The 24,781-nt window shown below is 43.5% G+C and overlaps 1 protein-coding gene across 2 annotated transcripts in view; it reads left to right on the forward strand.

The window, feature by feature from the left end:
* Positions 1–375: 375 nt before the first annotated feature.
* Positions 376–24,781, forward strand: part of SH3BP5 (SH3 domain binding protein 5) — a 48,662-nt gene continuing 24,256 nt past the window's right edge. Inside the window, exons 1-3 of one of the 2 annotated variants that reach the window (XM_040548397.1) lie at positions 376–701; positions 2,243–2,305; positions 11,846–11,974. In XM_040548397.1, coding sequence (XP_040404331.1) covers positions 588–701; positions 2,243–2,305; positions 11,846–11,974 — 306 coding nt within the window. In that variant the 5' untranslated portion in view covers positions 376–587. Of the gene's footprint in view, positions 702–1,557; positions 1,577–2,242; positions 2,306–11,845; positions 11,975–24,781 lie in introns of those variants that run through there. The other variant, XM_040548398.1, reaches the window with a different exon arrangement.

Here is a 24,781-nt window from a genome sequence, read left to right on the forward strand (position 1 = left end):
GCAAGGTGAAGAAAGCAAGGAAGGCTGGAGCTAAAAAGGAACCAAGTTCCTTTACACCCACATGACAAGGACATGGCTTTGGGATGCCTTTTTCTGCCACATCCAGCATAGGTGCAACAGCTGCTTGCTCAGCTGCCTCACAATGGCAAACCTGGCTTTCATTCCTATTTTCAAGGTTGCCGAAAGCCCCTTATTTTGAAAGTAAAATAATAATTAAGAAGAGAAAGGATCTGCAACGTGCAGGCGGTGTTCCCTCACACCTGCGGTTCCAACACTTTGGCTTGTGAGGGTTTCGGGGGTGCCGGGCGGGGAGAGGGGGAAAAAATAATAAAGGAAGAGAAGAGGAGAGGAGGGGGAAGGAAGGAAGGAAGGAGGGAGGGAGGAGGGAAAGGAAGAAGGAAGGAAGACAGCCCGCAGTTCCTCCTCGCGGGGCGAGCGCACAAAGAGCCGGGGGCTGCGGCCGGGGAGGGGTTTCCCGGAGGCGGGGCCGGGCCGAGGCGGCCCCGGCGGTGGTGGCCGTGTCGCTGTCCGTGTCGTCGCTGTCGGTGTCGTTGTCGCTGTCGGTGTCGCCGCCGGTTGCCGCCGCCATGGAGCCGGGGTCCAGGCGCGGTCGCAGTGCCGCCGAGGAGGGCCCGCGGCCCGAGGAGGAGGAAGAGGAGGAGGAGGAGGAGGAGGAAGAAGAGGTGGACCCCCGCATCCAGGTGAGGGAGGAGAGCTCGTCCCCTCTCCGCGCGGGGAGGCGAGCGAGCACGCTGCGGGTTTCTGTTATTTTTTAAGAGGCAGCTTTAATGGCAGACGGCGGTTCCCCTCCGTGCGTGCCTTCCCAAACGCCTTTTTGCTCAGCCCCGCTTCCAAAACGGCCAAACCCCAAATCCCAATCCCCGAAGCAAGCACCCGCGGCTGACGGACGGACAGACAGACAGACAGACAGCCACCCCGTTATCCTTCCCTCCACCGTCAGCCTTTCTGCCCCAGCTCTGCTTGCAGGATTCACCAGAGGCTGCTTGGCGGAGGAGCCAGGCCCGCGGCCGAGCTGCCTCAGCTTCTGCCGGCCTAAATTTGGCCCCAGGTTCCTCCGCTGGCAGCCCGTGTCCACCTGCCCTACATCCGCACCCCGGCGGTGACACCCCTCCGGTTGCTGGTTTTGACGTTTGGCTAAAAAAAAAAATAAGGTGCCGTGCCTGCCTCCGAGCACGGGAACTTTCCTAGCCTGGCAGCGGGAGGCAGTTCAGGTCGTTTCTGGTTCAGCAAACGTGGGTGTGCAGGGACGTGTCTCCCAAATCCTGGGAGCTGGGGACGAGATCCGACCTCCGAGGACAGGGAAGCTGCGTTGTTGGATTAATCCCCCTCTGATCGTAGCCGGAGACGTCGCTGTAACCTACCGGGGGATCGCTAGCTCGGGCGCCCGTCAGTTTTTATGGTGTTGGGTTTGCGTGGTTCAGCGTTTCCCTGGTTGAAAAGCGAGTAATTCTTTAGTTAGACACCCCTGCTGAAGTGGGTAGGATCTCACACGGAGTAACGTGTTGCTGAAATAATTAAGGCTATTGGAATCTGCTCCCCAGGGTTGCTTTTTGTGGTAAGAAAGTCATTAACTGCGAGCTTTGTTTTTACGGTAACTTCATTCATGCCAACACCACCTCTAGTAAATATTTATTCAAAGGATTTAACACCTTTGGTTTTGCTGTTAGAGATCAAAATGTTGGCACGAAGGCAGACTAAGTAAACACAATCATACGTCCCATTGACTGGTTTTATTACAGAAAGGTTTGCCAAAATCCAGAGTAAAATGCTTTTCATGTGTTTCTTATGAATGCTGTGCTTTTGCTGGAGCTACTGTGATAGTACTAAGTTTATGCTATTTTTATGTTGTTTTTTTTTTTTTGGGGGGGGGGGCGGGAGTTGTATCTCTGGAAACTAGCAGATGCTCACTATGTTGATCAACAGGGCAGACATTATTGTACCTTATGTTTATTTTTTCTAGTGAGGAATAGCCCAGAACAGGAAACGTACTACCTTAAAATAAAACTGTAGAACTTCTCTGATTATTTTTCTTGTAAGCTGCAGAATAGAAGACCAGCGGCAAAGTTATTCTAAGTGTCTCAAGTTTTCCTGTTTTCATTAAACATGTAAGCCACAGCCCTTGTGAACTTTCTTTTGGGATGCTGAATGACCGTTCTCAGAAACATTTTTTTCCCCCCAGGTTTCTTAATACACATTTAACATTTTCTTTTTTTCTTTCCAGGGCGAGCTGGAAAAATTGAATCAATCTACAGATGATATCAATCGGAGAGAGACGGAACTGGAGGTAGAGAATTCATCCTTGCATTTTCCTTCTCTGCACGTTGGGTTTTGTGAGCAATAGAACAATATTTTTGTGCAGGTTCCCTCCTGAATTGTGTCATCTGGATTGGTTGTTTGGCTACAAGGAACTGTTGGTAATTTTCAAAGCTGTAAACTGAGATAACAGCTGGAACAGAAAGAGAAAGGTAGAGGGATGCTGACAGTGAGTGGAGCACCCAACCTCCCCCACAGCCAAACCCTATTTTTAGGTTCTGAAACTAAACTTAGACAAGTTCTGTTTTTACAAGTAACTGTTTTAGTTTTGTGTTCTTGTGATTATGGACAGTGAAAGTTTGTTTGTTTGAAAGATCTTTGGCATACAAGTACCTGCCAGGATCTCCTCACTTTTCTGTGAGTGGTTTTTTTTTGTTTAAGCCTGTCAGTTTTGCCTTTTTTTTTTTTTTCTTCAGATGTTGAAGGAAAGATTTCCTACTTGGAGGGCATTTTTTGACATTTAAAAATCCAATAGTAAGTTCTTGAGTGGTTGTTTCTAAGTTTGAGCCACTTGGTCATTATTCTGGAAGGCTTGGTGTTGTTGATCTAATAGCAACTCAGAATTAACTGGCATACTTGAGCATCTAAGTTTTCTTTTGTTAACTGCAAAACAAAAGATAAAACCTGTGGAAGTGTAAGGTGAATATGTTGTTAAAGGAGAACTGGCATAAAATGCTACTTTAGATCCTAAATAATTTTGATAACATAATATTTTGAATGCTGTATCAAAGCATGCCAAGATTGCAAGTACACTTTTATATATATCTATTCTCTATCTAAAAATGTCAAGGTCTTGTTTTTTGTTTTTTTTTTTTCTTTCTTTATATGTGTATTTTCATGAGATGGGAAGCATGGGATGGGTAGCTGGAACATTTTGAAGTTATTGGAGTAATGCCACTGTAGACACCAAGCAGAGCAGCGAATAGGTAATAGTTAGGAAGCTGGTGGTGTGACAGTTCACTGGCTTGGCCTCACCTTGAATATTGTATGCAGTTCTGGGCTTCACAGTATAAAAAGAATGTCAAGGTACTTGAAAGTATACAGAGGAAGACAACAAAGCTGGTAAATGGGCTGGAAGGTATGACCTGCGGACACTTGAGTTTTCCAGTCTGGAGAGGAGGAGGCCAAGAGGCAACCTCATGGCTCTCTGTGGCTTCCCTGAGGAGATGAAGCAGAGATGGGTGCTGGTCTCTGCTCCCTGGTCACTGAGATCAGGACGTGAAGGAATGGCACAAAGCTGTGCCAGGGGAGGTTCAGACTAGACATGAGAAAAAATTTCTTTACCGTGAGGCTGGTCAAACGCTGGAACAGGCTGCCTAGCCAGGTGGTTGGTGTCCCAAGCCTGTCTGTGTTCAAGAGGCGTTTGGACAATGTCCTCAACAACATGCTTTAACTCTTGGTTAGCCCTGAAGTGGTCAGGCGGTTGGACTTGATGATCTTTGAAGGTCCCTTCCAACTGAACTGTTCTGTTCCATTGGACAGGATGCAGCGTTCCCTGAAGTCGTCACGTGGCTGTTTTCTTCTCTCTACTTGTTTCCATTTTCTGTGCTTTCTGGCATGTAGATCATGAATTTATTGGCAAATAAGCTTAGTGGAATGGAGGACTATGTGTTATGCAAAATTAAACTATATTTCAGCTGTGAAAACCGTTCTGTGTCACTACGTTGATTTAAATTTTATGGGTGAACTTTAAAAAAACAGTATGCTAGTGGATCTGTTTAGTCACAACAGTCCCAATTAAATGGGCTCCGAGTCTCCTCGGGAGCAGTGCTAGCTATATTTATATCTATATATCTAAATATAGATAAGTCTTTCAATCTCCTTATTTCATGCTGAGGTACTGAAATTGAAAGATGGTGCTATGGATAGTTGCCTGGATTTCATTAATCTTGTCATAACCTTGCGCTGAGGACATATTATGAAGCAAATAGAGTAGTAATAATAATGCAAATGCATACTCATGAAGTAAATCCCAATGACTTGAAGATGGGATTTTACTGCTTGTTTGAAATTATTCATGTGTTCAAGTGTTTGTAGAGTCTAGAGATTTGTAGCTACTATGCGAGAGACACATGCTGAGCTCTAAAAGCTGAAAGGCCCTTGGATATACCATTGTAAATGAAATAGCAGTGTTTCCACATCAGCTTGATTTTATGTTATTGTTTACCTTACTTAGTCTAAGAAATACTAGGTGTCAGCACAGAGAACAATTACATGATGCTTTCTACCTCTGTGTTATTAAATGTTTACTGCAGATCTGAATTGTACTTACTGTAAGCAATATTTGATGGATTAAATTTAAGATCCCATCACCAGTATGTTTTCATGAAAGTTTCCCTTTCACTTTTCATCCAAAATCTTACTGGATTGAAGCCAGTTTGTAGCATCGTGCAACTGCATAATTTTTAATCCAGGAAGATTTGCGTTGCTTTTGATCTGCTTTAATTTCGAGGACAAATGCAGTTGGGTGATGTAAGGTCTAAATTTATATACATCTTGATAAATGCATTTTAAATAGACTTAGAACACTTCTAGAGGAAATATTTTTTATCCCCCCCCCCCCCCCCCCCCCCCCCCGGTGATATAACAACAAAAAATCCCACATGTTCATTCCAGACAAAAAAAGAGAGCTCTGCCAAGCAGCTTTATAGGATAAATCCAGAGCTTGGAAGGGGGCATTCAGAATCGCGATTGTTCTGTTTCAAAGACTTAAGTCCTTGAATGCTGCTTAAGAACATGGTCTTTTGGGAGAGCCACACCAAGTTTGGCTTTGAAGATTTGTTGTTTTGACTGCTACTAGCAGCTTTGGGCCCCTCTTGTTGCCCATTCCTAGTTTGTGGTGGTGTTGCTATTGCAAGATGTTTCATTAGAAGTTGTGCTTATTTTTCTTCTACCAAACAATGGAGATATATCTATCCTATTCCATTCTATTATTGAAAATATGAAGCAAATAATACCTGATCATAGTTGACTTTAATGGGAACACAATATCATTAGGCTATTTATATTACAGGAAGCCGGCATACAACGTCTTGTGGTATTACTTTGTGGTCCATTCATTCTCACTGTGGAATATTTCCTGAATAATCTGAAAAAGCAACTGGAGCATTTGAGTGGAAGGTTCATGTCTTTGAAGGAATTTTAGGAAAAAAAAACAATGAACTATGATGGTTTTTGTGATTTGGTGTACTCCCTGATCAGCAGGAAGAGGAGCCTTGTGGCATCTTCTTTCTGTGAGACTGTTTTGGACTTTTGTAGCCTTGCACGAGTTGCTCTGAACTGGGCTGCTGCATGTGTCCACTCTCTCCAGTTTCCATTAACTGCAAAAAAGCTGTAGGTATTAAATGTTTTTAAAGCCTGTGCTTCCATTCTCCCTGTGCCTCAGTTCTACACCTGCAAAATAGTAATGTTTACCCACTAGAAATGTTAAGGTGCTAAAATCAGTAGATCCTTCTAGGACTTTGATATTGTGTTCTCCTAGTGTAGCCACAGGCATGTCAGGGTTTTGATGATGTATTGAAGTTGGCTTGATCACAGAGGTGATAAAATGAGGAATCCTCTTTTAAGTTGACCAGCCTGCCTTTTTTTAAAAAAAAAAAAAAAAAAGAGAAATTTTGCACCCAAACCACCATGCGAAAGGTGTGGTTTTACATGTGTGGAATGTGTTGAGTAGATATGCTGAAGTTGGCTATATCTGTTCTTTAGTTGATATAATTACTTGTTCTTTGCTCTTTTGACCTATCCCACTAAACCCTGGAGAATTATCCTGACCTGACGATGCTCACAGCCTCTTCAGGACACGTGGCCCTGATAAAGGGCACTGAGCAGCTGGTAGTTATATGTTGCATTAATGTATTGCCTGTTAATGAATCTTTGATTAGGCTTCATTTAAAATCCTTAACACTGCTCATACTAAGTGCAACGCTGAGCATTACTGACACAGCAAAATGATGATAAAGGTCCTCCAGGGGCTTTAACACTTGGCTTTCCTAACGTCCCTGATTGTTTCAAGCCTCTGGGAAGAGATGTGGGAAACATCTTGCAGTGGAGATGTGAGTACATTTTGACTAAATGCACGTTAGAGCTGTGCTTTACTATTGGGGCTTTTTTCCTGTGTACTGGAAACGCGTCTCCATCAGAAGTTGCAAATGTACTTAGCTGGGTGGGTGAGTCATGCACATTTGTTAACTCATCCGTGCCTTTGACCACCTCTCGAAAGTGCAATTCAGATGTAGCAGATTCATCGAGGGACCCTCTGGCAGCATCGTGGGGAGAAAAATACTGCACATACCACTAAAATTACCACTGGAATCCCAGCAATCTCAAAGTGTGGGTTATGTTAGAGAGAGCTTTTGTGCTGCTGGAGCTGCAAGCTTGCCAATGTTTGCTGAGAGGTGGCGATTGCACGTGAAAACTAGATTCAGCCATGCTTGTTGGAAGTAGGGCTTGGTTAGGATCCTTCTTGTATGCTTGCCTAGATCCTCTGGCCCTGATCTCCAGGGCTTAGTGCTAATTTTAGGCCTGGGTTTACCCTAAAGGTTACTCTGGGTTGGTGTTGAATAGAGTCACAGGACAGGGTTGTATCTGCTGTGGTGCTCTTTCCCTTGTGAGCCTTGTCAGCATTTGAACTCCTCTCAAAAGGGGAAGGGTCCTTTTACTGAATTCCTCCTCAATGTACTTGTTTTCTCAGGGTAAAGCTCGAGATTTTGACCGTGTTCCACATAAGAATTTTAAGTATTTTTTTAAAAATCCTCAGCCTTCCAAGTTCTAGAAGAATGGCCTGTCAGTGACAGGAATCTCATTCTGACCACGCCTGTTCGGGCTGGGGAAACTTATCTGTAGAAACATCCGCCACCTTATCAGCAGCCCCGTGCAGCATTTTCCAGTGTCCCAGAGAAGAGTGCACAGAAAAGGGAGGAGCAGCTCCGTAGCTGTTTTTCCTGCTGTCTTTTGGAGTGTGATATACATGCGTGATGGATTTGTCTGGCACTAGCAGCTCTTTCCATGTCTATAATTCCCTTGTTTCCTTAGGAAACGGCTCCTGCACGTGGACTGTGCATTGCTTTTGTTGTTTTGCCTTTTGCTTTCGTCTGTGGATGAGTAAGGAAAGGCTTCTTCCTCCACTCTGACTCTGGAAAGATTTTGTCACCTGAGTGAGTCAAAGGGCTTTACTTGATTCACAGCCTTGAAGCAGAAATGGGTTCCTAGGTGAAGGAAGGAGGAGTTCAGCAGAGAAATGTGCTTTGGAAGGAGCACCCAGTTCTTCTCCCTGCTTGCCTCCCTTGGCCTTTTTCTAAGAGGACTAAAAGGCAAAAAAATCAGATTGTATTTGTAGTCTCTAACTGTCTGCAAGCAGGAGGTTAAAACAACTTCCATATACTGATTTATATTGTTCTTAAATGGCAGATTAATAGCTGTATAGAAAGAAATAGTTCCCCGCCCCCCCCCCCCCCCCCCCATGCTTCAGAATTAAGTGCTGTGTTACATAGCCCTTTCCTTGCACTTTGTTCTTAAGGCTTGGTTGTCCATCTGCTTTATCTGAGCTGCTTGAGTGCCAAATGGATGTTCAAAATGTTAGTATTCAATGCTCTGGGGTAGTCTTCTGAGCACATGCACACCTGCACCTGCTCTGTGTGTAGCTGGGCAGCCTACCTGCTCCTCGCACCTGCAGGTTGTTGATCCTGACACAGCTGTAACCTGGAAGAGAGGTTTCACAGCTGGTAGGCCTCTGTGGCGGAGGAAGGCAGGGGTGAATGCTGCCTCCCTCTTGGGAACAGACGAAGCCTGTCTTTCAGGCAGCAATCTCATTTCCCGTGCACCTCCCAAGCTGATTGAATGGTTTGTCAGAGATTCTGCACACCAGATAGTCAGGAAGATCAGAGGACAACCATTGTAAATGAAATTAAGATGCACTTGGTGCTAAGATGCTTCATACGCAGTTGATGTAGTAAGTTCATTTTAAAAAGAAAATTGTTTGAGAATATATATTTCCTTTTGATGGGCAGAGATGGTGATTTGCTTGTCATCTGGCATCTAACACCAGCTCAACACCATCACTAATCAGAAAGGAAAAACAAGCATGCTTTATCCTTCAACAGGTGCGTGTTAAGTGCAAAACTTAATTTTTGTTTCTTTCCACCTTTTTGCAGGAAAAGCATTTAAGGGACAGAGGTCTGGCATGCTCCCTAAAACTGCACTTGTAAAATCAATCACATGGGAGAAAAATGTGAAGGATTTCCAGGAAGGAAGCGGAGCTCTTGCAGCCACTAGAAAAAGATGTTGAGAAGTAGATTGCAGCTGTTCACATGATGCACCAAGTGCTGTGCCCGCTGGAGTTGTGTGCATGACAAACACCTGTGTTAGTCAGAGCCTAGTTAGTAAGACTGCCACGTCAGTGGTAGCTGCACCAAGCCCAACGCTCCTGCTGTATGCGGTGCAGAAGCCTTGGTACTTCTGACCCCCCTGGTTTCACACCAAGAGTAAAAAAATAGCTGCTGCACCTGTATTTCTTATTTAAACCTCCCTGGTGGTGCCCACCAGGGGAGTTTTGTGTTGTCCCAAGGGGGATGACTTTTACAGGTGTTCTGGCGGCACGTGGCAGGGCTGGCGCGCTGTGTGGGTTTGTGATGTGGGAACTGTTTGCTCTTGTGGTGTAGCTAGGGCTTAAGGACAGCACGTGAAGTGCAGGAGAGGAGAGGGCATGGGTTTGGTGTCACCACTTCTCAGAGACCTCTGCTCGTGGTCGCTGTGTCTGAACGAGATGGCTGGAAGCCTTTGGCTGCGGGGCTGATCCAGGCAGAGTGTCAGCATCTGCTTTCTCTCGTGCAGAAGGTGGCAGAGCCTGCAGACTTGTGTTCGTGGCAATCGGGAGCCTGGGAATAAAGATGTCATTTTAAATACGTCGTGTAGTGGATGACATGGATGTAAAGTTCCTGGGGCATTTTGTTACTCATTATTCTTCTCCATGGGAAAAAATGAGGATGGTAGACCCTATGTGAAGCTCCAAAATAGGAAACTGGCATCTCCAGGGAGGAAATAAGAACTGTAGGTTTGCTCCAGTGTGTTCTTCAGCTGAAACTCCCCGTTGTGTGTAACTAGCTATCCTGTTAGGTGGGGCTGTGTCCATGGATTAACACGTGCTTAAGCGTTTACAAGACCTGTGCCTCAGGTGCCTGTTAGAGGATTAGTTACAGTTTAGTAATTTGTATGCACTTCCACTCAGTTGGTGGGAGATTCATGGATCTGGATGTTCCTGTGAGACTGCTCTCTACTTGGTATTTTTTGGGTTTTATTTGCTGTTCTCTTTTCCTTTTGGATTAGTCTTTTTCACGTTGGATAAGTGTAGACGTAATTACATGAATAATTTTGGGGTAGGTCTCTAAGCACAGATTTGTTAGTGATAATACACAGTTGCTGTTGACAGGTCTCTTTGTTCCAAGAGCTTATCTTGCAGACATGGAAACTGATTTTTTTTGGTAAATCACTGCATATATCTCTGTTTCTCTCTAATTATTCACTTTCCACAACTGGTATCCAAATACACAGCTTTCACAAACTGAAAACCAAAGTTTTAGGTACATTTGTGTAGAAATGAATTTTTAAATATTATTTAGGCATTTATAGGAAAATGATTTCTTGTTAAATGTACTTCAGTACTTAACATTTTTCTTGCAATATAGTCATCGTGCTTGCAGTCTTGTTTCAGTTTCTTGTGAAATTCATGTTGAGCAGTGAACCGTGTATCATCCAGTACTTTAATTGGAAGTATCTAACTTTTCTCATTAAGAAACTCATTGACTTGGTAGATGTTGTTTGAAAGATACGCTTCATACTATCACTAAGAAACTATTTTAGTTTAATAACTCCAATCCAGTCAACAGTAAGTTAATGTGCATTTAATTCTCCATTTTGGCCCTGCTACCCATTTAAGTATTTTCTTAGAATAATTTGGAGCACTTTAAGAATACAAAGCTATTTACACTGAAAAAAATACTACTGATGCTGATTAAGGTTTTAGAGAAGACTAAAATGGAATGAAAGCAGCTTTCACTGAAGGATGTTTCTTTTTCTGTAAAACTAATGTATTGTTGCAGATTTTTCTGCTTCTGTGAGCAAAGTAGTAGGCTCCAATGTATTTTAGTTCTTCCACTGAATAAACAGTTGTGCATTCTAGAAATCCTCAGCAGTAATGACAAAAGCCTCCTGAATTAGAGCACTTCTTCAAGCCAGCTGCTTCCTGATTTATCAACATGTCACTCCAGCAGTCTGCCTAAATCCTGCTCTCTAATTAGAATTACAAGGCTTGTCAAGAGCTCACATGGCCCTTCATCATGGTCTCCTTAAATTCTGGGCCAGGTCCCAGCCTGTATTTGCATCCCTCTGCAACAATTCCATTGATTTAGTTTGTGCTGGATGCTGAGATGGAAATCAGGATCGCTCTGCTTGAGGGTATGGAAGTTGCAGTAGAGCAGAAAAGGTAATTACATAAAAAGGGCAACTCATCTAGTTTGGAAGTAGCTGGAATTTGTTTTTCTTAAATGTAATAAATAATAAAAGGAAAGTAGAAGTCCTTATCCATTGATACAAACTATAGCTGAAAAGATGGGCTTTGATGCTAGAAAATCTTTCTGCAATGAAAAGCTGAAAACTTTTGCTGCTCTTGAAGTAAGTAGGGTGCATTTGTAAAACAGAAAGAGGAGCCCACTTGAAAATGTCCCACTGCCACGTGGGATGTGTTTGGTTCTTCCTCCTGCAGAAATCAAATCCTGTCCATCCTCATCCGTGTTGTGAAATGGTGTCTCTGCTGGGGGATGCTGCTAGAGGTGGGACACGTGCTGAGATTAAGAGATGCTGGTTCCATCCGAGTGCCAGCTTGCTGTGGGATTAGGCCTGCCTGGCAGCCCAGTTCTGTTTACTGAAAGGAGAGGCTCAGTGGGAAGGATTCTGGAAATTGTGTTGAAAATCCTTAGTAAATACTAACTTTCAAAATTTGTAAAGCAGTTACAGGGAGACTTCTGGTAAGGTTTCTCTGGAAAGTGTGAGGACAGACTCGAATTTCTGTGAACATTATGCATGCTCCTGAACAATCCTGAACTATGAGACAATGCAGTAGATGAGATGTCTTTGCCGTTTAACTGTCCCTCAGAAGTTGTAACGCTGTGATTTGCTCCCCCACTGAGTCATTTACTAGCTATTCCTCTCTGAGAAATCCTGCCAGAGGTGACAACTAGCACAGGCTATTGCAGGCTTTGTATAGAAGCTGTCTCTCTCTGGAAGACAGACATTTGATGTCCAGGATGCTAGCTTTCAGATGCAGTTCGGGGTTCCCGTTATTACCTCTAATGAGAATTCTGGCTTAGCCCACGTGACAGTAACTGTTTTGAATGTGTCAGCTCATGGGTGAGTCTTAAGAACATCCTGGAGGTAGGGGCGAATGGGTAGAAATAAAGTTTAAAGTTCTAATCTGTCTTTGTCCTTTCTTTCCTTTCTCCTGCTCTGCAACGTTTTGAAGGATGCACGCCAGAAGTTCCGCTCCGTGCTGGTCGAAGCAACGGTAAAACTGGATGAACTGGTAAAGAAGATTGGGAAAGCTGTAGAAGACTCTAAACCTTACTGGGAAGCTCGGAGGGTGGCCAGGCAGGTGAGAACTTTCTACCTTATAAGCTTATGCTAGAGAGCACATAGTGATTGCATCGCTTCCCTGCTATTAATAACGTCCTAAGTGTACGTGCTCGGCTGACACTGTCCATGTCTTGAGTTGCATGTTGGCCATGTGAATCGATGGCAAAGTGTGTTTCTTTACAGTCACAGCCGCACATATTCTTCAGTCCACGGACAGCTACAACAGACATGAACTATGAATAGCAGAAAGCTTGTTCTGTTCTCTCCTCATTACGAATGGCCTTTCAGAGCCTTGCTCTGTCCTATCAACGGTTGTAATTGTTTGAAAATATAGTGTAGACCTTGTGTGGCTACTTTTCCTTAAAGCAAAATGCTGAGCAGTTAAAAGGCTTCAACGGGAAGTTTGTGAGATGTCAGGCAGCTTCTCACCTGAAGGATAAAGTAGCTGAGAGTTGAACACATGGTGGCTTAGGGAGTGCTTCTGCTTGGCATCTGTGGTGGGTTCTGTTGGTGTCTGAGGCTTTTTCATGTTTTATTTCTTCAAGGGGGAGGCTGCCCTCGAGTGCTACTGCTATTTTCTCCCATGTCAGGGAGGGCAGAAGTAGGGGGAAGTGTTGCCTGGGGTTGCTGCTTCTGTGCTCAGCTGGAAGGGCGTGTGTGTTGTAATCGGTAGCTGGGTAACCAGGATGTGAGTGTGTTCGTGAGAAGAGTGAAAGAGAGGTGGGGCAACGTGTGAAAGGTGTTTAAAAAAAAAAAAGACAGGAGGAGGATTTTGTTTATAAAAATAAGTAGGGGATGAGGTTGAGAGGTGAGAGAAGTAGTGTTGGTGTACACCAGGAGGCAGAAAGTAAACTCACCAGGTAATAGAAGAAGGGGGAGGGAAAAGAATACATCGTCGGAGCAGGGCACAGAAAAGTGAGATGTGAATGCAGGCTTTGTTGCTTTGAAAGCTGATGAAGCAGGAATTGGGCTGATGAGGTGTGTCACACGAGAAAATAGGGACTATGCTTGTCCTTTAAATTGCACAGCATTTATTTGGAGCTGTTGTCTCAGGCAGTAAAGATTATGTGGGGGAATTATTGGACTTAATCCTTGAGACTAGTGAAAGCATAGTAAAAAATAAACTGCTTCCAAAGAAAGTGTGGTATCTACTGCTCATCTGTAACTGTTCTGAAAGCAGTCCCTGCTCACAGGGCCTAGCGTCTGTGGTAGAGATAAACCAGCAGAAGTGATGTGGAGAAAGAGAGGAAGTTGGTAATGAAATAAGAACAAGGAGCTGATTGTTTATATTGTGTTAATTAGTATGTACAATGTTTTAAAAAAAACCTGACCCTGCCTCACGTATGATCTCATACTTTTTAAACCATAAATAGCTATGTAAGGTACAGAATGTATAGGACTTCAGGAGTTATACTTGGAAAAGTCAATGATAGAAATCCATAGTCTGCAGTACCAAAAAATCAGATGACTTTGAGGTTTGTAACATCAGGCACTGAGAGCAGTGAACTTTGTCATCTGTCCTGAAGTTGGCAGGAGATTATGTCCTAAAAGTGAAATTTCTTATTCCTACATCTTTGCTGCTTCTGAGATCCATTTGGTCGTACTAGTTCAAAGGTGCTTTATGAGAGCACTAGAAAACTGAAACAGCTTCAAGTCCTGAGACTTGCAAAATCACTACATTTGCCTTGAGCTTGTTAGAGAATACCATATTTTTCTCCCAATTCATTTTGTCATTAGCTAGGTTTAAATGCTACTTATCCTTGATCTGCTAATTTTCTACAGATTTATTTTTAATTCTGCGATACTTGACAGCTTACCCTTTTAGTTTTTTGTTTTTTTTTTTTTTTTTCCCAGGAATTCCCCTTCTTGCCATTCATTTGACTTTTCTGCATTTTGTGTTATGGAGCCAGTCAGGGAACAGAGTTCTCTCTTTGTATCTGCTCAGGAGAACGAGCTGAAAGATCATCTCTGATTTCCCTTTGGTTCCTTGTCTAATAAAATCTTGAAATACAAAATATGAGGGCAAAGAGGAGTGTTAGTGTTGAAGGACAGTGAACAGAGCATCTGTCTGGAAATGGGGAGATTGGGAAGGTTGGTACAGTAATTGTCAGTAAGGCATCTGCCCAAAGAGTTTTTGTAGTCTTCATTTAGTCTAGGAAAGTTCAGTTTATTTGGGAGCAAATTGGGTGGGGATATGAAATGAAAGGAAAGTACCAGAATATTAGAATGTTTAGATGTAGGCTTGATGTCTTTCTGTTACACTTTGATTCCTAAAATTGTGAAGAAATCATGAGAATAGCTTGATATCATTCCATTCAAGTTTAGAAAAACACGTAGCTTATGAAGTTTCTTTTCTACCTGCTGTCTTTACAGCTATTTCAGAGCCATTAGGCTACTTCTGAAAGCACAGACAAAAGGTTCTGTGTAGCTGGAAGAGCTTTAATTAAACAATAAGGGATAAAATGCATTGCTGTGCTTGTAAGAGAAAGGGAAGTGTAAATTTTTGTTTGTTGTTCTCAGTAAAGGGAGGTAAAAACAAGCCCTGTAAATTGAAGTCTTCTGGGAACAAAGAACTGCATAATTAAAGAAACCTAGTTTGGCATAAATGCAGGAGTTGTCCAGAGTTGCTTGCATTTAAGATGCCAGTTGTAGGGCAAGTTATCTGATAAAAGCTGTATTTAGTGAAACCAAGGACGTTGGTGCCATGAGAAAGCAACCTGATTCTCTTGTGGAAATATTATTTAAGCTATTAAAATAAAACACATTAAAATGGTACAAGGGCACTGATGTGGGGTCAGCAAAAAAAAGTCCTCGAGTCAAGTACTCCCTGGAGAAGCTTCAGGATCGTGAGTCCTTTCGTCTCTTCACCCTTATCCCCATCTTATGCAATCCTGTGTTGGCAGGAGATGGGGAATTCAAAACAAATTAGTTCTCCCATGCAAGAGTCCTGTAGCATCTTGTTTGTGTAACATACGCCAAGAGAATTTCAGCTTGGTCTGTCTCAGGGTGGAACTTTGCTCTAACAGAACAATGGGCCCTTAGTGTTACCATTCGAGTGCTTTGTCCTCCGAAGCAGAGGCACAGGGAATCAGGATGCTGTCTGTTGGCACAAAAGCATTAATATTCAGCTTTTGCTGAGGCTGAAGCAAGAGCGAGCTAATGCTCTTGACCCTGAAGATTTCATGCAACTTCTCCAAAGACAACTTTGTTGTGATTCCTCATTTGGTATCACAGTGGGCCTTTCATGTTGACTACAGGGGTACCCTACTGTTTCAGAGCATTTTGATTCAAATTAGTTGTTTAATCAAATTTTATTGTTCTACTGCAAGGACTTTTTTGCATTCGGCATATTTTTTTTTTTAAGGTTGTTCTTTGACTTATGCTTTAATGCTCATGTTCTATGGAATCATAGAATATCCGGAGTTGGAAGGGACCCATAGGGTGCTGCTTCCCTATGTGACTAGTCTGAAAATTGGCCTCTCTTTTCCCCAAATGTAATGGGGAAGAAGGGTGACATTGCCAGAAAACATTAATAATGTAAACAAGTGTACCTCTTGAGCCTCTGAGGCTAGGAGTGTCTTAAGCCACAGTTGACTTAGCATTTTGCAGGGTTGGGTCTGGAAAGCTCCTATGCAATAGTGTCTGAGCATGTGGTAAGAGTTTGAGAAGTGTGTTACCTCACTAGTGGTATCATGCACTGGGACAGGATGCTGTGCTAAAATAAGTGTGGTCTGTTGTGTAAGTCATCGGACTGTTCAGAGTTGATCTTGTGTTGCTGCATGGCTTAAATATATTACTTCATTTTTCTCTTTCTGTATAAGATGGTGCTGTCAAACTGCTGTGAAGCTGAGTTCATTAAGGGCAGTAAAAGCACTTTAGGGTGAAAGGTGCCATTAAAACACTGTTATCTGTACGTCATCACTTGGGAACCCAGGGACAAACTGAAGAGGAGAACTTGACTTTCCTGCTTTGCTTCTGATGGGGAAAAAAAGAAGTTGGATAGAAATGTATTCCCCCACCCCTACAAGTACAAAAATCTATGCATCTGCAGTGACCCTTACCAGAGTAAAAGCCCTGGGAGTGTTGCTTTTAATGAAGCCTTATCTTCCGTTACTGAGCTCTTTTTACAGAGTGAGAAGTTATGTTTCAGTCCCTAGTACTGGCTCAGAGTGGGAGTAGGTGTGGATGCTTTGCTCAGCTTTAGTAGTGAGCCTGTTTTGGGAGGAACATGTTTTTGCTTTGTGGTATTTCCCCCCACCCCCTGCCCTGTCTAGCTTTTACAAAAGAGCATTGAAAAGCTTGCTTGAGGCAAAAAGAGATGAAAGATCTATGCTAGGTCATATGTATATATGTCACTCACTGAGGGACCCATCTGTAACAAGTGTTCAGAGAGCAATACATTGAAAGGATGTACTCATCTTCCTTCCTCTTGGGTGACCTTCCCTGATTTAGCTTTACAACTAATTCTGCCTTTCATCTTGTTGGCATACTTTCTTAAAAAGCACTCTTGTCACAAAAGGCTTGGAAAAACATGCTGGCATCACTGTACAACAGTGTCTTCATTGCTGGCGTCTAGGTGTACCTGGGATTAAATGCAGTTGGACAAATAGATTGTGCTCAGCAGGGACAGCCACTGTGCTCTCTACCACTTTGTTTATAGTACCGCTCCTTCCCCTCACTTCACTAATAATCTTTCTCTCATATTTTATATTGGATTGATACATCTGTTTAAAGAAGTCAGCTGACAAGGTAAAGAATTATGGGTGAGCTTTCAGATATTTGGACCCTGGGTCTCTATTCTGCCTGTCTTCACAAAACTTAGGGGAACCCAGTTACTGCTGAGCAATTATTTTGTCTTTCTGATGTGGATTTTGGTTGGATTTCACCAGTAGGATCAGAAGGTTATAGTGGACACTAGCAGACTGAGTGAGAGTGCAGTATTTAGCTTGATTAGCTTTATCTATGGAAGGATTTAGAGTCTAAGGTAATCATTCAGGCCCTTAATCAATGTCTGTGGTTAGTGGTAAGAGGTAGGTGCATGTGAAAAGCCTTCTGAAATGCATCCCTCTTCCAAAGACCAGATGTGTACAATTATTTAAAGTTGCTTAACCATTTAAAAGTTGTCAGGTGAATCCTGCAGCGAGTGATTCTACAAATCTAACACCCAGAGTGAACCAGGGTGAAAGGTAGGCTGTTGTAATCTTGCAGAACAGGAACTGAGGAGTAACTTAGCCGCTTGATGGTGAAGGTGGGAAGGGTGTAAGCAGATAGGAGCACGTTTACCTAGTTGGAAGACTCTTCCTCAGCTGATGAGGCTGATAACCACTCTGTGCAGAAGATTGCAGTGCCTGTAGTTGAACGAAACTTTCAAAATCGCCATTGCATCTCGGATTCTAGGTGTTCAGCTTGAGAAGTCTGAAAGCAGTATGGCTCTACAGATGGTAATTTGCTTAGCTCAAGAAATGAAGGCTTTTTACATCAACATAACTTGCCAATCACTCTTAAAAATTAATTAGGAACTGGAAAGTGTTGTCTTGCCAGTGTTGCTTCCTACAGCCACCGTAGTTTCCCATCCAAATCCACTCAGTGAATGATAACTAATTGGATCACAGCACCAGCTGGCTCGGCTGCAGGCAGGGGGGCAGCTCTGAGAGTGAGCGACAGCTCCTGGGTCCAGATCCAACCGCAGGATATCCAGGTCTTCCCCTCTGGTTCGTAGGTGTGCTACCCATTGGTATATCGGAGGTAGGATGGAAAAGAGGCTCCTTATGACACGACTGCTTTTGTGAGCTGAAGTCCTGATGCTTGCATTTAAGACAACAAGGAGTTAAGATTGATTTGTATTATCTAGTAAGCTTATCTTGGCAAAAAAAGGGTGGAGGGAAGGGGAATTTGAGAAGCAAAATTTAAATGTCAGCAGAACTGTGACAAACTTGAATTCCTGCTTGGCAGTGTGCCATGGAGTTAGTAAAAAGCAAAATTATTGGCACGGTTACAGAGGAACAGCCAACTGACCCTTCCTGGCTGAAGGAGCGTTTCTGGTTAACTGTTTAGAAACCAAAAAACTGTCTGGTGGATTCCCATTTCCAAATCAAGGATATAGAGACTTGAAAATCAGCTATGACAAACCTTCTACAAATCCTTCCAAATCCTTAGAAAATCCTTCCAATTTCTTTAGGAAAAAAAAACAACAAACACCTGAAGCACGTGACTGCTTTCTACAGCTGTAGTGCTGCGTTGTCATTGGTAAGTAATGATCATCTGTGCAGTGTCGCAATTAACAGAGTGTTAATTCTGGTCTCTCTCTTACAGTCTCTTGAGCAGGGAGAAAGCAGTAGAGAATGATGTGTGTGGAAGTGTCCCTTTTATCAAAGAGAATGATCCGTGTCAATGCAGAGCCAGTAATTGTCATAGGCTCCTATGAGCACTTTCAGCCATGTTCTTGGCAGTGGAGCCTGCAGGAGGTATCCTATTTGGACATTACTACTCTGGCTGATTGCAGTAACCAGTCAGAAGCTGGCAGAATAGAATAGTTTGGGTTGGAAGGGGCCTTAAAGACCACCTCGTTCCAACCCCCTGCCATGGGCAGGGATACCTCCCACCAGGCCAGGTTGCCCAAAGCCCCATCCAGCCTGGCCTTGAACACCTCCAGGGATGGGGCGTCCACAGCTTCTCTGGGCAGCCTGTGCCAGTGCCTCACCACCCTCTGAGTGAAGAATTTCTTCCTTATATCTAGTCTAAACTTACCTTCTTTTAGTTTAAAGCCATTCCCCTTTGTGCTATAACTACACTCCCTGACAAAGAGCTCCTCTCCAGCTTTCTTGTAGGCCTTTAGGTACTGGTAGGTCACTGTAAGCTCTCCCCAGAGCCTTCTCTTCTCCAGACTGAAAAACCCCAACTCCCTGAGCCTGTCTTCATAGATGTGCTCCAGCCCTCTGATCATCATCGTGGCCCTCCTCTGTACTCTAACTGGTCCATGTCTTTAGGTCGTGTTACTTGTGCTCTGCCTATGCTGATTGTGTGTCCTTTTAAATGAAGATGCTGTTCTGTTGGAGCTGCCTTGGTAGCTCTTCTGGGTGTCTCATAGTAGTGTGAGGAAAGAGGAGGTAACAGTTCTGGTTTAGTGCAGGAAGGCAGGTGAATGGTGTGAAAGGCAGTTTGCTCCCCAGGTGTCTAAATTCCCCCATAGAGGAATGGCTGTGCTCTGCATTACTTTGTAAGGCTGGTGGGGTGGAGAGGCCACTGAGAGGGGAGCAGCAGCTCCCTCCTTGAACTGGGACTTACGTTCCTCAAACATCTTTCTTTTTTTCTCAAACATCATTTCTTTTTTCTTTGGGTGGTGGCCTCAGTGTTAGGGGAGGCCAGGCATGGGAGGGAGGGAGGTAGCACAAGCCTGGCCTGGAAAGCTGTGGCTGGGGTGCTCTGGAGGGAAAGGAGACATGAAGTTGCCTTGTGGGTAGTCAGAGAGCCCAGCGTGGTAAAGAAATGGTAAGGAAAAGAAATGTAGAGGTGAGATGTGCGAAAAGTAGGGCTTTGAAGGATGACATGTGGAGGCTGTGGGTTGTACTGGGTGGCCTAAGAAGTTGTATGTGTCCTTTCTCACCTTGTTCCCTGTGGGCCTGCTCTAGACCTGAACCCTTTCTTCCCACTGGCTATTTCATTTTTGTTGCAGAACACATCACTTAGGGAAACTGTGTCAATGTGACGTTAGTCCACTTGTGCAATGTGGAGTTCCCATTGCTGTGATCCCCAGGGGCATTTCCAGTATATTCATCCTCCTTTTTGCATGATGTGTGGCTGGCTTTGGAACCGGCACCCATCTGAAGAGGAAGTAAGCCAAGCAAGGGAATTTGACATCTGTCATTATTATTATTATTATTACTACTGAGGGTGAGGAGTCACTTCCTGGACCTCCACCAGAGAACCCACTGTATTTCATAAACTTTATTTCTAAAGCAGGATGCACTTCAGGTTAAGTAAAGAAAATGTTTTGCCACACTCCTAACTTGTTGGAGTGCCTCTTGTGCCCTCTTTTTATGTTTGTTCAGTTGTGATTGAAACCCTGTGAGTACCTGTGTTTGGGTATATATGGCTCAGTCTTTCACTGCTGCTGGGTGACACTTGTGCTTGATGTGTTCAGTTTGCTTCACCTGAATGCGTAAAACCTGCAAACTGTATTTACGGTTCTGTAGCGTTTTCCTTTGTGTCAAAGTTGTGATTATCTCCTAGGAAGCAGGGGGATCAGGGGGACTTAACCTGGGTCAAGCACCTGGGTTTCTCCCAGCTGATTTATTAGTGCCATTATTTATTTACTTTAAGACTTCAGTTCTACAGTTACGTTCTGCCTCTGTCGGCTGCTTGAGCGTTGTGGTGTTCGAGTGTCTCAAATAGTGCCCTTAAACTGCTGAGATAGTAGCAGATGCTGCCTGGAGGATTTGGAAGGTTATACCAAAGATCAGGTCTGTGAAGGAAAGCTCCCAAAAGCATTTGTCTTCCCTTCAGTCCTGCTAATGCAGGATAGTAGGTCACAGGGACGGGTAGCTTTCTGCCATCTTAATCCCAAGCAGCTGGAAATCTGCCCTGTGTTTGGGAACAATAGCAGCTGCTACTTCACAGACTAACTAAAAAAAACCTCCACAAATCCTTACCTGATTCATAGTGCTGTTACTTATGTTTCCTACAGACTAGATAGCACCTGTAGCAAACCCATCTTGAAATAACATGTTCTTACCACCTTTGGAAAGTAGGAACTAATGTTTAGCCACTCCATTGAAATACCTGCATTGATTAATTCTGTGCACATACAAGTCCCCTCTAAAGTTAGACCTCCTGCATCTGTCTGTACTTTCTATGCCTCAGTGAGGAAGTCTAGTTATTTTCTGGGTTGATATTTATACATCCCACATCTTTGCTTTATGTGAGCATACTGTTCTGTTGATAGATGACTAATTTGTATAAGCTGCTGATACAAAAACCGTGATGGTTTTATCATCATTAATAGAAGACGTGCCTTGGAGGGCTCCATTATTTAAATGTTAGTTGTGCACTGTAAATTAGTCTCTTTCTGCTTCTGCTTTTCTTTCCAGAAGTAGAAGAAAATGCTGATTATCATCAAAGCATATTGAAGAGCTTCTCCAGAAGAGAGATTTTTTTTATTTACTTTTTCCAACCCTCCCCCCAAATCCTTAGCTATTCTGGATGGCAGCAATACAAAGCCAGCTAGCTGTTCAACCTCCTCTTCAGTAATTGCCGATGATACAATGAGCTAATTATTTTCCTGCTCTTTAAGAATGCTTTTTCTTGCATTTTTCCATTGTGAAATATTATAAGTATTGTGCAAGTAGGTCTGGGGTATTGGAATGCTGGGGTGTGTAAGCTGGCGTGGAAATGTCCTCCCTTCCTTGGAGCAGCAGGGAGGGAGCTAGGGCAGGAAAGATTTGTTTCTCTGTCAGATACCTGCTGCTTTCAGCAGGAAGAAGCAATACAGGTGATCTGACTTCCAAGCTTAGCCACAGACATGATGGCAAACGCTGGAACTGGCGGGAAGGTGTAAGTAGCTCTCCTCAAAAGGTGCTGGGATGTGAAAACAGAGGTGTATCCCTTTTTCCTCTGTTGTCTGAGGATTTGGTTAACATTATTTTGCATCCTCTTCAGTCCAGAAAACCTGAAGAGTTTAAGATAGCGGGTTCCTTTTCATAGCCACATCCTTTGCATTGCCGTCCCCAGGACACAAATCTACAGCATTTGAAAAACTGATAATTTAAAGGAATGATTCCCTTGTGTTGTTCTCTCTCAGCTTTTCTCCTCCCAGTCTCTTCTGGCCGTTACTAATGGATATTTCAAGAGATTGTAAGCCACAGACATGCTCGTCTGTTAAAAATAGTAGCCATCATTTGAGACTGGGTGACATGAGGTCAGGGTAGTATACTATGTACCTGTTTTGTGTGGTAACAGCTCAGCGATGAGTGTTGGAAGGCAGCACGAGTCTTGCAACTTCTGGGAAGCTGTTCAACCACCCAAATCTTTATTCTATACAGTGGTCTAAATAGGTGGGAGTTTATTGTGTAATGAAAAATGCTCATGCTACAGGCTGCTGCCAAAACAAATCTAATGTGGATGTTGGTTACTGCCTTCTGGGGGTGTTTCATTATGACTTCTAGTAAAACAGTAAGAATTTATGAACTCTTGTCTGTTCTTGCTGAAAAAAAGATTATTGGAAGAGTCCAGTTTCTCTATAGCACGTGTGAGAATGCCTCTGAATTGACTCCGTTTCTGTAAGAAAAATCTCTTAATTGTGGCAAAGTTGCAGTCCTTCTGTTAGAAGATAAATGTCACTGGTAAGGTGTGGAAGAAATGGCCATCTTCTTTAGCAGTGTCTGCTTCTGATGTTCCTTTTTCACTTAGTAAAGGGTGCTGATGGCTTGTTCTTCTTACAGGAGGATTTTATTGCTGTGAAGGGGAAATGAAATTCTGTCCCTGATACTACCTAGACTTTCTCCTTCAAGTAATGATCTTAGCCCTTCATGTGTCCAGGTCACCATTCACAACTTTTTCCTTTAAGCTAAGCAAGCCTGATAATCACATCTGTTATGGAGATGTAATTCCACTAGGAGAAATGCTGGAGGGTCAGTAGATGAATTATCTTCGACAGGTCCCTTAGGAATAGTCCATGGACTCCTCAGGAGTTGTCTGAGCATCTTGTACATCTGTCAGAGATGCACAAGGTCAGCCTGGGCCTTTCTGCTAGAGAGTGTCCCTGCTGTTGAGGATGGGCTGTTGCTGATGGGTGTGAGGCTGTCTAGGGATGGGAGAAAAAGTCCAGAACACCCCATCGCCCAGGTGAAAATCCTGTCCATGTGTCTTCTCATTGCACATTTAGTGTCTGTGCATGCACAAGGTGCGCAGTCAGAAGCAGGCTGCCAACCTTTTGCCCGCCCTCTGGAAAGTTCTGCGAGCAAACATTTGCTGCTTTGGAGGCAATGAGGTAAGACAGTGATCCAGTGTTTCTCTTGCATATTTCTGCCATGTCCACTAAGCATTTATTATCTTGGTTAATTAGCAAGATCCATTAAGGCAGGCGGTGTGAATCTAGCAGCGTGTATTTGTGGGAGTTTGTTCCTTGCTTCTATATTTAATTTCAGCCGAGAAGGCTGCTGCCAGGCGCAGATGAGCATGCAGGGTGTCTGTAAACCTAGAAACCAGCTGTAAGCCCTGGACTCACTGAGTCGCTGCCTAACCCTCCTCCCAACACTCAGCTGCGTTCTGAGGGCTTGTCTTGATATTTTTCTTAATAAGGTGATTATACCTTGGAGAGAAAAACCTGGATGTGTTCTATGATCCCTTCTTCCAGCAGGCAGCAGCTCTATAATTTTGTACAACTAGCAGGCAGATGGCAATGAGTGCCCAAGAAAGCTGTATCTGGATGGTGTTAGCATGAACAATTTGGCATATTCTGGTGCTGTAGACTAGTTAACTAGGCTGGGTAACTCCAGACACACCAGCAACTCGCAACAACCTCTTGAAAAAAGGATGGAAGGCCAAAACTTGGTATTGTATACTTAGGTATTTTCTTTCCTGTTTCTTTCTATAGCTCCCAAAGAAGGGAGGTAGGAGTCCCTTTTTGAGGACGCCTACCTGCATGCTGGTAACAGAACAGTTAACAAAGTGAGCTGCTGGTGACGCCCTGAGCCTTTTATCTCTTGGAATAATATGGCTTGTGAGCCTGTCTTAGGGGAGCTACGCACATCACCTAACTTTAGCAACATGCCTTGTAGGTCTGCTCTTATCTCTTGGGCCTTCTTGTAGTCCAGGTTTACCAGGAAAACAAACTGACTCAACCAGAAGTCAGGTTAGTTGTGTAACAATTAAGCTGTTAGAAGAAGAGAGGTAGATGCGTGAACAGCACCAGAAAGCCTAGCACAAGAAAAAGACACCTAATCGAAAGCAGAAACTACGAGACATCTGGTCATTGTATTCCACAGGCATTTCATTGGTTATGCAGCAGGAAGGAAATGGTTTGTGCTTCAGAAAGCTTTAGCAAGACTTATTTTTCCCCCTCCCCTTGCCTCTTCCCTTCCTCCACACGAATAAAAATCTTCAAACCTATTCTTAAAAAAGTAAATTCTAACCCGTGTGGTTTCATAGCTTTTCGATAATCAGCTTAAAGAATACAAGGGTGTTTCAGACTCTTGAGAGACTGCATTTTCTGTCAGTAATGCAGACAATCATCACAGATTAGTATATATCACAAAAAGCCTTGGATCTGCCAAAATGAGGTCACTCCAGAGGCTTTGGATTTCTATAAGTTGTTTATAAGCATCTGTACATAGCCTACAGCAAGAAGGGGTTTCTGTCTTTTGACAAACTCACAGTTCTGGTTTGGCTTGGGGTTTTTAGTCTGTAGGGAGAGGGGAAAGGAAGGTCACGGTCTTTTTTTTTTTTTTTTTTAAAGTGTCCCAGCCCCATCACTATTCCAATTATTCAAGAAATTGTATGCGTGGGTCTGAGAATCTAGGAAAACATTCAGCATCAGGGTCTTTTTTGTAACTGTGCTCTTTGTGTTGTTGATTTCCCACTGCTTGACAAAAAAATAAAATGTGGTATTTGACAGAAGTGCAGGTTGTACAGGACCTCTGGAGGTCATCTGATCCAACCTCCCGCTCAAAGCTGTACTGTCACTGTCGCTGGATTACATCAGCCGTGGCTGTGCCAAGTTTTGAAAACCTCCAGAGACAAAGATTTATAGCCTCTCTGGGTAACCTGTCTGAGGGTCACCCTGTCCCTCTTGTAGAAAAGACTTTTTTTCAGTGTGTAGCCTGAACCTCCA

The sequence above is a fragment of the Cygnus olor genome, chromosome 2 (genome assembly GCF_009769625.2).
Source record: "Cygnus olor isolate bCygOlo1 chromosome 2, bCygOlo1.pri.v2, whole genome shotgun sequence".
NCBI classification, from domain to species: Eukaryota; Metazoa; Chordata; class Aves; order Anseriformes; family Anatidae; genus Cygnus; species Cygnus olor.